At 40.3% G+C, this 16,299-nt stretch overlaps 1 protein-coding gene across 10 annotated transcripts in view; it reads right to left on the bottom strand.

Annotated features, from left to right (window-relative positions):
• The window catches only part of BRSK2 (BR serine/threonine kinase 2), a 319,520-nt gene that overhangs the window by 59,482 nt on the left and 243,739 nt on the right, over nucleotides 1-16,299 (bottom strand). For 7 of the 10 annotated variants that reach the window (XM_040559843.1, XM_040559842.1, XM_040559845.1 and 4 more), the window contains 4 exons: nucleotides 12,840-13,004; nucleotides 12,044-12,141; nucleotides 6,920-7,070; nucleotides 2,925-2,990 (listed from right to left, as the gene is read on the bottom strand). In XM_040559843.1, the coding sequence (XP_040415777.1) occupies nucleotides 2,925-2,990; nucleotides 6,920-7,070; nucleotides 12,044-12,141; nucleotides 12,840-13,004 (480 nt within the window). The remainder of the gene's footprint in view (nucleotides 1-2,924; nucleotides 2,991-6,919; nucleotides 7,071-12,043; nucleotides 12,142-12,839; nucleotides 13,005-16,299) is intronic. The other 3 variants (XM_040559849.1, XM_040559850.1, XM_040559852.1) reach the window with 1 other exon arrangement.

Here is a 16,299-nt window from a genome sequence, read left to right as displayed (position 1 = left end):
GCCCTGCTTTTTTTCCTCTCTATCTCTTTCTCTCTCTCCTTCTCTCCATTTTCAATAACAGGCTCCCAAGCTGCCAGAGTTACCTCTGGCTGGGTGAAGAAAATCCATTCTTCACAAGACGGTCACCAACAGAAATGCTAAATTTAATATATGCCCAGTAGATTTCACAGTTTCCTGCTCAGTGCAACTAGCCATGCTTCCGGATACAAGAACATTGCAAATGTTGGGCTGGGCAACACAAGGCAGTTGTGAGAAAAGTTAAAATTAAAACATAGTTAGAATAGAAAGAAAAAGCTGTTGTGCTACACATTGATAGAGAAGTGGAAAGAAGCATTATAGTAAATTCTTTTTCATGTGTTTGAGTGACACTCCATTTGTGATTTGGCCTGGAGTGCAAATTTGGTTAAGATCTAATTCATATATATACAAATACATATACATTGTATATATTTAGGGACAAATGCTGTCCTCAATTGTTGCAGTACAAATCTACCTACATTGATGTAACTGAGAAGAACAAATTGACACCCATTGTATATTGGAACGTGTATGTATAATTATACAGCAAATACACCCATAATCACACATGCAGAATATTAAAATGTAAATAGAATGGGTGCAAGAAGGTTGATTCATTTTTCTTTCAAGTCATTTTCCCAACAGGGAAGGCACTTAAGAGGTTAACAAAGAGAATGGAAAGCAAATTGACAATAGGGAAAAGGAAGAGGGAAATGAGGTTTAAAAAAAATGAACAATCCCAGGACACAATAGACCCAGAAGCGCAGACATGTGCATTCCCTACAATACTGAAGCAAGTGAACTACGGAGCTGCAGCAACCCAGATACAGAAGAAGAGAAGCACTGAAAGAGGGGGTGAAAGAGAAAGTCAGAAAGAAAGAAAAAGAAAAAGAAAGGGACAGTGGCCTCAGCTACTAAGACAACCATGTGCATCTAGAGGGAAGGGACCCTTAAAGATGCAGTATTCCTTTAAAAAAAGACATCATAAAGTTGGATAATTAAACACTGGACAAAAATTTCATGGACCACCATGATTAGCTGGCCCCATTCTGCTGGGTTTCTCTTCACTGCCTATCCCTTCCTTTCATTTGGCTGTGCACAGCTCCAGAATTTGGTTCCTCTCATTTTCCTACCACCGAGGTCCTTCATCCTAACTCTTAAAAGTGGGAGGGAGGTGAGAGAACAGTGCATGTGATCCTTCAAAAATCAGCCTGGCCTTCCACCGAGGGGGACCCTGGGTGATCCTTGTGCACTACCCTAACTTTCACCTCCTGTACTCTGAAAAACACCACCTTCAAAAGGCAACATGAAATGCCTGGGTGTATTTATGAAATTCCCCTAGTGGTTACTGAAGGGTCATTTCCTCTGCTCCTAACACAGCCGTAACACAGCTGCGAGAAGTACAGAGGGACCGTGAAAGGTGCTGGTAACATCTGAAGGACCCTTCTCACACCACAGACAAAATGCAAAGGCACCTCTTTTACTGGACCTGGCTTTTAATTACTGTGGAAGAAATAATCTTTGGAATAGTTTCAGACTAAATTTTAATGCAAGAAGTGCCACGTGTTCCAAGAATGTAATTTATGTATAGGGGGAATCAGAAAGGAACATCAATTTCCATGTCTATGGTAACAGTCCAGGAAAGCCCAGCCACTAAAGACTGCGTCACCTCTCCTTCATGGCTGTGAAACTCTTAGAGGCTTCTAACGGTTTGGGTGCAATGCTTGTACCTAGCTTGCCATCTTAAAAAATGTGCCTTACATATGTGAGGGACAATCTCTCCTGTGGGTACATGTAGTTGGTCTTCACTGTGGCAGGTTCAAGATTTGAAACACTGCCCACAGAGGACTGTCTCAGCCTGCAGAAGGCCAAAACAGGGGCTGTCCTTACATCCTAGGAGTCTCCTGTGTCTTAAACACCACATTTATCTTTAAGTAGAAAGGCTTACATTAAAAGGGGAAATGGAAAGAAGAATGGTTAGCTGAGTCCTCAGGTTGGTTCCTTTAAGGAATTCACTGCTTTCCCCTTTCTGAATCATATGGAATAGTCCTAAATCTCAAGCTGCTGATTTCAGATAAGCTGAATGTTTGTCCAAAATGTGTGAGGATCATATTATAAATGAAGAATTATCCATCCAGATGCCAGCTTTTAACATTAGAGAAGAACTCTCTTCCTCTGAGACTGAAATTTGCAGAATTCCATGTCCACCAACAACCTCCTCTTAAATTTCTTTTTTTGTTCATGGACTCAAACTTAAGTGAGTCCACTAAAACTCCCTAAATCTGGTGTCCTGTATGTCTTCTGCTATGCCTTTATTCACAGTTGGCAGTTACTCTTTTTGTTATTCTTCAGCATCTGTTAGACTGCTAGACTGGAATCATCCTCCAAACCCCCTCTCTTTCAATGATCTTTTCCTCTTGTGTTCTGTGATGCAGCCAGGCTGCTTAAAGAGTTTGGCTCTTACCTAGAGGCACTTAATGTTTTGCTCTGTCAGTGAGGATTTCCAAAGTTTCCTACCACTGCTTTTGCTGACTCAGTTGTACTGCTGTTTCTAGTGCTGGGAATGAAGCACTCCGGCCTTTCTTAGTGTTTTATATTCCCAAAGCAGTCCTAGCAAATACATCTTCTAGCCTGGACATCCTAACTTGGGGCAGGACTGAACCAGAAGTAACGGCAGGATGACATTTTAGTGGGGAAAACAGTACAGTCACAAGCTGCATTGGGGATAGCCTCAAATGTATAGAACTATACAAAAATATATGTAGTGTGGGACTGTAAATATCCCACCCTCTTTGTTTCTCTCTAAGGAGAGAACAGCTATGTCCCCACACAGAGAAGGTAAGTACTGCATCTTTAAGGTCTCAGCAGTGAGGTAGAGGAGAGGAACATATTGTCAGTTTTTATACCTTTCTTCTTTGTTGAATTTGGGATTGGCTTCAGAGATATCCAGGCTTTTACTGAACATTGTTTTACTATGGCAGGAACAAAGCGAGAAAACAGAGTTACTAGTGTGGACATTTATAAAAAAGAGTCACCTGAAGCAATGCTGGACACCCAGCCCCCCAACCCATCCTCCCCTTTTAAAGTAATGCTCTGGAACCTTTCTTTTACTTTCCAACTATGGCTCAAGCCTACACACAGCTGAAGTTCATTATCTCCACCTGACTTCTGAGGTCTAAGATGACTTCACTCAAACATACTTGTAAACCCTGCTCTTCTCTATCCAGTTGAAAACCCAAGTGCAATCTACTTTTTCACATTGTCCAGGGGATATAGAACGTGCCTGAAGGCACAGATTGCATAGCACTTGTTACTCAGACTTCTCTAGCAGATCTCAACGCTAAGCATGATCTGGGAAAAGGTTCAAATTAGGCCACAGAGACTCTTAGACGAAAAGTAATCCATTTTGTATTCTAATTTGTAGGTCTATTACCACTTACTCCCAGCTCTCTTCCCTATACTCAGTGTATAGAGAAATGTCCTTCTTTATAATCTTGGGTGTGAATCCCTGAAGCTTAGAAGCAAAATTCCCTCTGCCTTGCTAAAAGGGCAGCTCTCTGTAACATGTTTCACTGGTAATATGCTTCACTGTTTCGCAGAACACTGTTTTCTAATGTTAGCTGATCTTTCATGCAAGCTATCCACTTCAATAGCCAGAAGAAAATGTATAGTTAATGAAGCCTATTTTAGAACAGTTTTTGGACTCTCACAGAAAAGCTGCTGAAAATTTCTGGCATATCCCCACAGGATTCTAGTTCCCACAGAATTCTCCCTTGTCTGTATGATTTTGGCACAGGGGACAAATCAGCTGGTGTTAAACTATGCTCAGAACCTACCACTTTTCTTTTGACATTTCAGTGAAATATCAGATAGTCTGAGAAGTGTGGATACCAGAAAAGCAGAATCAAATAAGATGCAATTATGAACACTTTTAGTTGACAACTAGTAGCGAAAACCATGAATCAACAATAGTTAGTCACCAGTTTTAGGGTGGCCAGTGTCTGTGCACATTTATTTTGTCACACACAGTCAAAGACCCAGTGAAGAACACTTGGAGAGGTCAGCACAAACATTTCAAGGAGTCTGAAAGCTCAAAAAGTGGTCCTTGTGTTGAATTCCTCTCCTACACTATCCAGAACTAAATCACTAAAGGACTATGTTTTTCACCTAATACTTTGTCAGCCTGTATGACTGCCAAGACTTAAACCTCAATGGAAAGATGTGCCCTTAAACAAGCCAAGACCAGACGCTTGTAAGGACCCCACTTTATTACCAAAAGCACAGTTCATCACACAGACACATAAAACCAGAGGTTACAATCCCCTTTATGCAAGAAAACATCTGTTCACTACTGGGAAAGGGAACATACAACTAAATCACAAGAAACATTGGTGTGTTCTGCCCACTGGTTGGAAGAATCTCTCTGCTACCTTAAGAAAGAAGTAATGTCTCTGTGTCTTCAGATGATTGCACAAGTCATTTGTGTCTAAATAAGAGGCCTGTTTCCATGGTCTACCTCCCTGTTTTCCTAGTATTATAGGATAAAAGCACTGAACAGTCATCTATCCAGAACAAAAAATGTCATTCTTAAAAAAAAGCATCCACTTCTGGGATCTAAGACCTAGTGCTGTAAAATCCACTCTCAGTGGGTCATTTAATGGAAAATAGTATGCAGCTAGCCATTAAAAATCCTTCAGTCTTGGTGGAAAGCACTTGTCATTTTGTTACTGACTGCTCTGACAGATGGTGCCCCATCAGCAATGCATCGTCCCCAGACAATCCCCATGCAGTGGTGTTTGTTAATGAAGCCAGTTCACGTTATAAACGACTGTGCTGCCAGCAACACAAAATGTGCCATTGTCATCTGTGGATGTGGAATGGTATGAATTATGGAAGCTCAGACATAGAGTAAAATAACATCTTCCCTTTAACCCCTTCCAAAACAAGCTCTACCAAGCTCATCATCATCAATCATGGTGTTATTACATCCCTTCCTCCACCCTTAATCACACCTTTATGTCCAGCTCTGAGCTGTGTGGTATGCATTTCCCTCTATCTCTTTTGTGCCTGGCATGTTTCACTTCTTCCTATGAGCCAAAGTCCTTCCTTACCGATATGTCGCTTGGGTATGTGCCTCCTCTGCTTTGCACTCATCTCAGATGTTTGGCTTTAAATGCTTTCTCATCTGCAGAATTGAGCAAGACATTTAAAAGCCAAAGAAATGCTTTGGATAATGAGATGCAGCTTTGCTTCTTCAGCGTTTTTGAATCCAAAAGCAAAGCTGAGAGCTGGAAGAGAAGATTTCAGCTCTCAGAAAATTTCAGGATCAATCTAACACGTTCTAGGCTGGATGAACATGACTGAATCATTACCTTCGATTGTTCATCTCACCCCTTCCTATTTGTTCCGCCCAGTTGGACAGTTACTGCAAACAGCTGCAGAGTACTGCAACTCACAGGCAGCCTTGGGGTGGGGAGAAGTGATTCACCTGTCTGGCTCATTTCTGGGAGCTTCATGGCCCAGACCTCTACTGGATACCAGACTAAACACTAAGTTGAACAAGGAGTGAGCAACTGTCAGTCTTGCATTAATCCCTATCACTTTGAGGCCTATGAGGAACACTGAGAATACACCCTGCCCTAAACGCTTCCTTAGCCCAGACCTCATTAAATATCAAAGCAAACCACACACTCGAGACAGGTTTCCAACCTACAATACAATGAAAAATCTTTCTGGCAGTGTATCTCAAGGCCATGCATCCGGTCTGAAGTCCTAGCAAGATCCTCAAAACCAACATTTTTCCTCCCTGTAGACTGAACTGCAACAGTTGTCAGTAAAACTTTCCAGCAGATCTAGGGGCCTCTGGACATGAAATTATTTAATGTTCTTCACACAGTTCTCAGTCAGCAAAGGGAGTTTCTGAGCAGGCACAGCAAGCTCATTTTGAGTAGATCTTAACAGCTAAACAAAAGTAATCATGTCATAAAGCTGAAACAGAAGTTACAGCATCACCAGCATACACATTTATGAAATGTTCTTTAGTACTGATTGATTTATACAAGTGTAAAACCAAATGCATGTGCTTCCCTTAGGGTAGGCATAGCGATTGAGAAAACAACTTCCATTGTTCATATAAGTGAACTTCCACAGTTCACTTATTCTCCCAGAGCATGCCTTGAGGAAACACCATGCTCCTCTGCTGTTTCTCCACAAGACTAACACTTTCTCTGAGAGAAAAGAAGTAAAATTATACTCATTTCATTGCTTTACAGACAGGTGGTAATTTATGTGGGTCAGATGCATGTTGGCTCTGACAGCACATTTTAGAGGTATCCACAGATGCCTGGACAGGGCTTTCCAGAGTCAAGCTGTTCTAACAACATGGATGGTGAGGTTCATCTCATTTAACTTCGGGTTCCTAAAAGCTAGGTACCTAATCCAAGAGAGTCATCTAGATTCCTGCTGTAGGCTATGGAGACAGAGAAGAATGACCAGAGCATAACTTATCCTAAGATTGTTGGAACAGAGGACATATGTATCTAAGATCTTTCAAAGACCTCATCTGTCCCCACTACCCAGAGTGACAGCCTGTGCATCTAGCTCAGACTGAATCCCTATGTTCTGGACAATTAAAATGAGATGAGATGAATCTTGCCCAGAAGACAGAGCAGTTTCCTGAGAAATAGCTGCAAGCAAACAGAGCTCTTAAGCCCCTGGCAGGGCTTCTGCTCCTGTGTGCATAAGCGCTGTTGGCTGCCAGATCATGTTGCAAGTGTGCTTGGAAGTTGTTATGAGTGCTGCTATGAATAGAAAAGCTCCACAGCTCCTTTGTATGTACAACATAAAAGAGGGTAACAAACCCAGAAGGGACTCTCAGCTCTTGGGTAAAGGAGAGACCCACCTCTGTCCATGTTGTGCCATTTCAATAGCTCTGCGAGCAGGGACTGGGGAGCCGCCATCTGTCACGCTGAGAACCTCCATCGACTTCCTTTCTGGCCGCCGCTTCCCATGCCTGTTCAGCATTGGGGAGTCCACACGCTTCCGGGGGGGATCTTTATGAAAAGAAAACACTGTCAGCTGAATCTGGCTGTGATTTACCTCACAAATGTTGGATCAGTACCCTCTCAACAATCTCACTCTCACACCCCCCTACAGAGATAGGTATCTTTGTGATGGAGATGAACATTTGCGGTCTCTTTTTTTCCAAATTTACAAGCATTAAGACATAAGTTGCAATCCATCTGCAGAAAAAAGGAGTATTGCTACTGTCCTGAATGTATGAGCACTGTAAAATAAAGGTACAACTATAGCACAGCCTGCACAAATTACCTTACAAAGCTGATAACAGTAATAGCAAGATGATAGCATGGGCTATAGCAGAAGCTGTTAGCCAGAGTGTATGCCATCCAGGGATTCTGCATATGCACTCAGGTTGCTAGAGCTTGCTTTCAATGTCCATGCTAGCTAAATTAAACATGACACAAGGACATAAGTAGATTCTAAATTCAGACTTGCATTTTCTTCTGAAAACACATCCTTTTTTTTGCATCTTCAAGATTAGATTTCAGGTTTTCCCTGCTGTGTTATATTTTCCTCCTTCAGCATTACAAATTAAACATTCTTGTCTACCTGAGATGAATCTCCGATGAGAGCTACTGAAGTTTATCTCGGAGGTCATCATACAGCTTTTACTGCTACAGTAACTGAAGTGCTTTATACTTTTTATTGTGTAACATTCCTATGATGTATGGAAGTGCTACTTTCACTCTACAGAGTGAAAACTGGGGTATAAGAATGAGATATTTAAAGGCATTTCATACCTAAAGGTGCAGACAAACATTTACTGCAGTTTTGAGAAGCACCTAAGTTGCTCTGGAAAGAGTCTTTAGATACCAAACTGCATAACAGAAAGTGCTCCAAGGTGACTTGTCAAACCATACACACCTCCATGGTGATGCAGGGAGCCAAATGCAGACCTGCTGAGTTCTTTTATTACTAACTTATCTGATAGCATGAAAACAGTAAAGAGGAAAGCAGAAAAATAAATAGGGAAAGATTTTCTTGCTTTGGTTGGGCTATTTCAGTACCCTGCCTCTGTTTATAGGCGCATTTTTAATTTTAGTGGAGAGTGACCACCTGTAAGAAAAGGCATTCTTCACCTCTTCAGTCAAAAAGAGGCTCACAGTGTCCAGTCCCTAAGGCTTCTTCCTCTGCCAGGATTCCTTTGTAAAACCAATAATGCTATATTTGACAATTATATCACTACTGCCACAGTTACATCACTACCACCTAGTCTGGTATTATTTTCATTACCCTGACCTCCTCAGCCCCTGCCTACTTCCTTGTTTCTTCTCTCTCTTACATCATGCTTTTTAGAATACGGTTCCCTTGACGCAGGGATTATTCTTGAAACAATGAGCATGAGTAAATACAGCCCTAATGCAAACGGGCTAGTAATAACAACTGAGTGTGTTACTATATAAGTATTATTTGTATTATAATAATAATTCTCCTGTTAAAAATGAGTTAGAAAAGAAACAGTTGTATCTCACTCCATTTCGAACTACTTTCAGTAATAAAAATGTACAGTAGGAAAAAATACAGTGCATAAAGTTAAGGAAAAAACAGTGGAAGATAAACCTAACAAAATAGTTGTATTGAGTGACTTCAGTTGCACACAGAGAAGTGGTCAATAATAAGCTAGGACAGGATTTAGACATTTCAAACTCCTGCTTCTTCAAACAAGTTCAAAGAACAAGAAAGGATCCATCCTACAGAACAAATGCTGGTATAGGAAGTGTGATTACAGACGACTAACTCACATAACCAGAATGAAATTAAGTTTGGTATCCACAAGAGAGTAAATATAAAGATTCCTAGAGGGATATGAGACATTAGAAATGAAAGGAAAAAAGTGCAGTTGAATTAAAGACAGGAAAAAAATGAAGTAGGAAGATGATGAAAAAGAATGAAGAAAGAAGATGAAGCAAGCAGCTAAAGTCAAAAGAAAGCAGATGAGTAAGCTCAAACTGCATCAAGGTTAGTTAATAATAGAGTCTAAACAAGAACAAGGAAAAAGGCAAGAAAAACATTATACGAGAAGATATTTTTAAAGGCAATTTCATCCATGCATGTTCAAAACAGAACACTTTAGAAAATGGCAATTCAACCAAGTGACACTTGCAAAAGTGACAGTTACGCCAAATATAAGGTGGACATTAAAAGAGAGCTAAAAAGGAATTTGAAGAAAAATGAGCCAACGATTTGAACAATGTTTTGTACAGCCGTCAAAAAAAGAAAGCTTGAAAAAAGGATAGTAGCCAGAAGGACTATAAGGGAATCAACAGAGCAATTAAAGAAGATAAGGATATTGCTAACAAGCTAAATCATTCTTTTATATCAATCTTTGCTCAGTATGTTGGAAGATACTGATTTCCAATCTGTATTTTAAACTTTCAAATAGAGGGAATAAGCAAAAGGAGCAGGTGGTGAAACACACCCATAAATTCAACAACAGCAATTCACAAAGGTTTGATGGAAAATACATCCAGAAGTTTGCATCGACGTAGTTGGTCTTCTAACAGTGGTATTTGATTCCTCTTTAAATTGGCTACAAACCTACACTATACATGTCTAAGGTTGTCAAGTACTGTACATATTATTTAAAAAGGTCTGAATAAGAAACCACAGGGTACTGAGTCTGTCATCAATGTCAAGTCTAAAGATGCTAAAGTACACAGCCATCCTGCCATAAAGACTAAAGTGGTGGCATATAAGAACAGTTGGAGATTTTGCAGCAGCACAGGAATTAAAGATAGGAAAACCTCCAGAGTGCACACTTCTGTTTTTGAGTCTCTAGAAATATTTCACATGGAAACAAAACAAAAATCCACATTCAAGTCCTGGTCTGGATGTGGTAGTTTTGGAGATGTATTTTCCTTTCATTTCACATCAGAAAAGTGAAGCCATTCTTAAGTTTTGTTTTTTTTTTTTATGGAGGAAGGCAGTATCATGTAGATAATAATCCAATTATAACAGCGTTTATCTGAAAGGCAGGAAAGTTTCATCTTCTGAGTTTGGATGAGGCACCTACATCCTAATAGGGCAACTCTGGCTCAATCTCTTGTTCTCTGGTTTATTAAGAATTTCCACCACACAGAAGCCTTTTGCTCAGGGAGACATTAGTTGACATTCACATATTTTACTGAGAAATTTCTCATTTCCATGTTTTGGAAGAAAGAGGAAAAAGCAAAATATAATGAGGTGCACCTTTTTTATTTTTTTCTCTTGGCAAGAGCTCAGGCAATACATAACTCTCACAAACATGGTTTCTTCAACCTGCTAATATTAAATCCATTACCTTTTCTCTGCTCTTCTCTGTTTGTGCAAAACCATTGCTAATGGCTAATGATGAGATACTCATCAGAAGCATGACTGCTCTTAATTAAACCTTGCCCCATGTTCTCAGAAATACTGCTGGGAACAGAGGAGGTGGAAACCCCCTGTGGAAGACAAAATACAACTTACAAACTCTCAAAGAATAATGCTCCAAGTCTAAAATGTGTTAATGCAGCACAAAGATACATTCACTGTAGTGTTTTCCTGATGGGGAACATTTTCACTCCTTGTACAAAAAAATAAAAAAATAAAATCAGGAGAGAAGAACAGTTCAACACATGAAAATACATGTGTAAGAGATATACATGCTGTGTTACGGTCATAGCTGTGTATTCACTTACATGCTGGATATGAACATTCTAGTCATCTTGCTTCTTTTCTTATGACAGAAGCATTTCTAAAACAAGATGGTGGTGTCTTTACATTGCAGGACAATCTGAGTCAAAAGCTGATGAGTAAAGTGTTAGAAGACAAACTGCACTGAGAAAGGGCCTTTTGACTGGAGCACCCGCAGTAGACACAACAACCCATCTTCGTCAGGATGCTTGCTAACATACTTTCTGCAGCTCCATTCAGGTAAGTGTTTAGAAAATTACTGTGTTGACTCAGAATTTCCATTTCATCCCCCACAGATGAGATTTCCCTGTAAAATTATAGGGCCTGGAGCCTGGAACTTCGATAATGTAATAATTCAGTTCAGTATTAGCAAACGTGTAGTTCAATATACCACTGCCCTGTAGGCCTGGGAGATTACAGGCTTTCCAGTGAGAATGAAGAGCACTTTGCTTCTAGCCTTCAAAGTGCTGAAATACAAGACCTAAAAATCACAACACTAGTATATAAAAATGCTATTTCAGGTCATTGACAGAAGTGAGTAATGCTTTATTAGTTAAACTTTTGTCACTGTACAGAGCAAGAGTCACTTACATAGTTAGCTCCTTAGGGGAGCATTTTTCCTGTTGTCTAGATTAGTGTAGTCCTTGGTGATCAACAGTACTCTAAAATACTAACAAATAATTCTCCAGAAATAAAACATTATCACACAAGTTTTATAAAATATATAATCTTACTGCTATTAAGCTTTTAAAATCTTTTTAAGATTGTCTAAAAACATGGTAGTATAATGTATGTACTATATACAGGCAAGTGATATTACTCATACTTCTAACAGTGTATGCATTTACCTACAGAAAAGAGGATGTGTACACATGTAACTTTATCGGGATGTAATGCTACACAGTCTTACTAGCACAAGTCCAGAAGCAGTGCTTCTGCAATACTGCATGTAGATTAGTAATTAGAAAATTCTGCCACTACATTACAATGCTCCTAAACTTCATCTACTTGCACAGAGGTAGCTTGTGGGTCCACATGGTATTTTTTATGATTTCTGGTTCAAAACCAACTTGGATGTTTCTGCACTGACACAGATTATGTCCAGAAAAATGAAGCCCTGTAACCAGAAAACAGACCTGCCTGCCTCAGGCTGCAGATTCTCACCAGCGCTGTGCACTGTTTCAGTGGGAAAGTAATAGTAATGCTAGGGTTTGGGGATATTAAAAAACAAAAAGATGAAGAGGAACTACTTAAGATGTGTTTGTGATGACAGAGGTCTTATCTGTAGTACCTATTTCATTTCTAGGGGGAAGATCCTCATCTTCATGACTGGGATACCTCTCCTTCCGGTCAAGCAGAAGAAAATAAATCATTTTCTCTTGGTTTTCTCTGAAAAAAAAAGAAAATATCTTTAAATTTGAAGATAAAAAAGCAACAATGTGTAAATAAACGTTTCTCATCAAACAAATAGTTACAGTTATTCTAAATAAGCTGGAAATGCCTGCCAACTAGATATATAACCCACAAAGCTTTTGAGAACCTTGCTGTCTCCAACAAGCAGCTAGTGAGAGAAGGAAATACAATTCCCACATTACACATCTGGAACAGAGCCACAGGATAGATGAAGCATCCACAAGAAGCTGTTTAGTGGCACAAGACATTATTTCCTCAGCCTCTGTGTGCTCTTTCCACCACGTGTCCCTGGTAACACCTCAGGAAACACAGCAGCTCTCAGGCATAAGTTTGAAATAAGTAACGATTTGCCCACAAAGGCATATCCAATGTAAATAGCAGCACCAACACCTCCCCATCTGGACTGCAAGGCCCATCTTTTTGTGAAATGACCATGCCTAGCAGCGAGGGAAGAGACAACAATATTCCTCCACTGACACCAAGTGTTAGGAAAGTTCAGTGACCCCTTGCTCCCTCCCAGAACATCACTGGCTGCTGAGCAGCTAGAGAGTGAGACGTTGCTACAGGTCCCTCATAGCAAGAGACACAGTAAAATGATTTCCACCTTTCCCCAGGTCTGTAAGCATCCCAGCCCCTGGACACCCAACTGATATTAAGACTGAGGAAGTGCTTACTCTTCTGACAACAAGTCCTGTAAGAGTTTATTTCGGTCACGGAAGCAGCCTAATGAGTGCATGCTATCTAACACGTCTGGATCGATATCCTCCAAGGAAGGGAGAGAACGAATCTGCACCTTTCGAGGGATTGGTTGCTCCGGTTCTGGCTCATTCTTACCACCTCTGCAGAAGAAAGAAGATGAGAGAGAGAAAGGGGGGCAGGGAAAGAAGGAGAGAAAAGAAACATGAGTCACAAATGAACCCGTACTCTGAAATACAGCCTGCAGCAACAGATGGAAATAGCTTGTTAAATCCCCACTGAGAGACCAGATCTCACAACCAGACAGATATTCTCTTCAGAAGACACCGCCATGAAGGCTGAGAGTGACCAGCACCTTGTGGATTTGGGTCTTTAATGAGAAATGTCTGCGTTCAGTCAGAAAGGCAGTAGGAACTTCACTTACCAGTGCCCTCATAATGTAAGCAGCTGTTCAGCATCCTAATGCCAAACATTTCTACAACACTACGTGGTTTTAGAGATGCTGTCTCATCAGCAGGCCAGACTCAGGCTGTTGGGCTGGGAAGCGCAAGCTGAACGATTCCCCTTCAAACAACGAGCTGTGAGAACAAACCCTCGCTGCGTTTCACCAGCTCTTTACAACCGGCACTGCAACCATTTCGTACTTAGAAACTTCCAAGGTGATTTAAGAGACCTCACTGTTGAGGTATATATTTAACACACTTTAGAGGATTTTTTTGGGAAACCAGTTTGTTTATTTATATTCCTAAATACAACTCTGCTTCTCTTCAGAAATGCAGATTTGAAACTTCTGGCCCAAATGTGATGCCTGAGGTCAGTGGCAAACCTAGGAACATACATTAGTGGTAGAGCATATTACTCTTTGAAAAGTAGTTAACACAGGCTTCCTGCACAATCCTCTCACTCTATTGACTGGACTCAGGAAATGCAGATTGTTTGTTGCAGTTAAAAGCCCTTATTGTAAGAAACATGTCAAGATGTCATGACATCTATAACAGACCAAATGCTACATATTGCAGGCACCCTGGATAACCTTTGCTTTTGTTTAGCTGGGAAAGGAGCAACCTAGGTCAACTCTACCCACCTAAAGAGGTGGGTTTGGTGGTGGTGGCGTTTTGGTTGGAGAAACTGTCTATCCAGGCTCTTCACTATTTCTCAGTGGATGCTCTGTGTGACGTTGAGGCTTTCATATTCTTCAGGTGAGGTCCTCCCTTTCCTTTATGTGATGTCAATGTGTGACTGTTGGGTCCAGGCTGCGTTTGTTGTTTATGGGGCTGATGCCTCCTTGGAGTCTCACAGAAGTCTCTATGTCTTGTGCAATAACAACATGGTCCTGAATCTAATGGCTAAATTTGGAAATCTTGTCCAACTAAAGAAACATCTTATTCCATGAGTGCCCTGTCTTTAGGAGGTAGCTACTCTTACAGCTGGTTATTAGTCAAAGTGTGTCAAGATTTAGCTCCCAGCAGGTAATAAGCGAAGACTAGACCATAACCTTGGCTATTAAAGCCACTGATGACATTGTCATTAAGATAAATTCTTGCAGGACGGACCTTCGGACAGCAGCTGAGATTTTGTTTTTTAATGATCTGGAGTTCATTTTTAGAAGGAACAGACTTCATTAATAATTTATTACATTAAAAACAGAGGTCCTTAAGGTAATTTAAGAGACTAAGAAGAAATTATTGTTTTGGAAAATTCCCAGAAATTTTGGGTTTCCTACTTGTTGCCCTAGCCTACAGCCAAATATCACCTGCAAGCATCTTTTACAGCTATCAGCTTGGGTGCCATTTCTAGAGAGCACAACTTGGTATCTTCTGTGCAGTGAAAAGTGGCTTTTCCTTATGCCCGGCACCTGGTCAGCCTCAGACATAGGCAGGAATATTCATACCTCCTCATCAGGTACAAGAAAAATCTGCAAAGAGGTGCCTCATCATTTGGCAATGCATTCAGTGCTTTGGGAAATGAAAATCACCAGTCTGTGCTGTGATTGGCATGCCTGTATTGCCTGTTCCATTCTCAGTCTGGTAGAGAGTGACAAATTTGTTGCATTTCAACCCACATAGACATCAAACAATGTCACCCAATGAATACTGCAAATCACGTATATTTTTTAAAGGCCTGCATGAATGTAATTGCTGCTTTTAAACCCTGCCTCTTTTGTGAGGAATGGTGCATACAATGGATGTGATTCCAGAACAGGGCGGACTTTTTCAGTCTCTCCATGAAATTTCCTCGTGAATCTCACTGAGATGCACATTTACATCAGAGCAAAGTGAAGCAGCACTGGTACCATTCTTCTTCTGATTTTAGTAAATTTGGTACCTCCACAATTAGGGCAATAATTCAGTGTTACTGAAGTATGCATTTACCATAATAGCTAAAATTATTTGCCCTCTTGCTTTAGTACAAAAAGGTGAAAACATCTGCTGTTTATTTGCTGATTGAAGATAACCTGTGCTTGAAGTAAAAATAAATTATTTAAATTAAAAAGGCTTAAAAAACCTCACTGAATTAATTTGGGTGGGAGAGTAAGAAGAACTGGAGGTTGGTGATGAAAGGTTTTTCCTTGGTTTTTCTTTTTTATAGGCTTGTGAATCATGATTTCAACTTTCAAGACCTCTTTCTCTGTCCGCTGAGACTGCAATTAAACCTTTTCCCCAGTTTTTTTACAAAATCCTGAATATTTATTTGAAGAATTAAGTTAAATGACTTATTGGGTTCTGAGAACAACCTTCAGGTCAGTAACTTATATATGACAAAGAATAAAGATTTAACATCGGACAGTAGTGTTAAGTGAAATAAGGAGAAAATGAAAGATGTGAGCAAAACAGCTACAGTGTGCAAACACTTGTAACCACTCCTTCTCTGTCAGCATCAGTATTTCCAGGCAAAATGAATGCAAAGAGGCTGTGAAACATTACCAGATGAAAGCAGTAGAGTTTTGGAGGTGGTAAGGTTATTCACAGACTAAATTTAGCCAAAGGAGGTTAACCTCCTTAGGTCAATCCATGGCCAGCAGAGAATGAGAGAGAGCGAGCCTTAAAAACATAGCTTTAAAAAGCTATTTTGAGCAGAAACTTTGTTTTAGGCAATCTGAACAGATTTCTGGAGGAGCCTTTCTCTCTCTTTATTGACTATAGCAGGAGTGTAGGAGGCACTTGCTTTTGCAAAACTCTGCTTATACTTATGAGAATGGCCTCAGATGCCATTTCCGTCGGGGTAAAAACCTGTTCACTGTGCCAGTCATCACAGAATCTGACCTTCATCAAGAAGTGCATGAAAACGTTCTAACGCTTATGTCTGCAAAGAAAAAAATCTTCATATTTAAAATCTAGAATAAAGTCATGAAATAACACCTGACTAATTGTGCACGTGAGCCGGGGACAATAACCCTCTGAGGCAAAAACTTCCAGGTTAAAATCTTGAGGATGGTTA

The sequence above is a fragment of the Cygnus olor genome, chromosome 5, assembly GCF_009769625.2.
Source record: "Cygnus olor isolate bCygOlo1 chromosome 5, bCygOlo1.pri.v2, whole genome shotgun sequence".
NCBI classification, from domain to species: domain Eukaryota; kingdom Metazoa; phylum Chordata; class Aves; order Anseriformes; family Anatidae; genus Cygnus; species Cygnus olor.
Note: the sequence above shows the minus strand (reverse complement) of the source record. Positions and strands in the feature narration are given on the sequence as shown.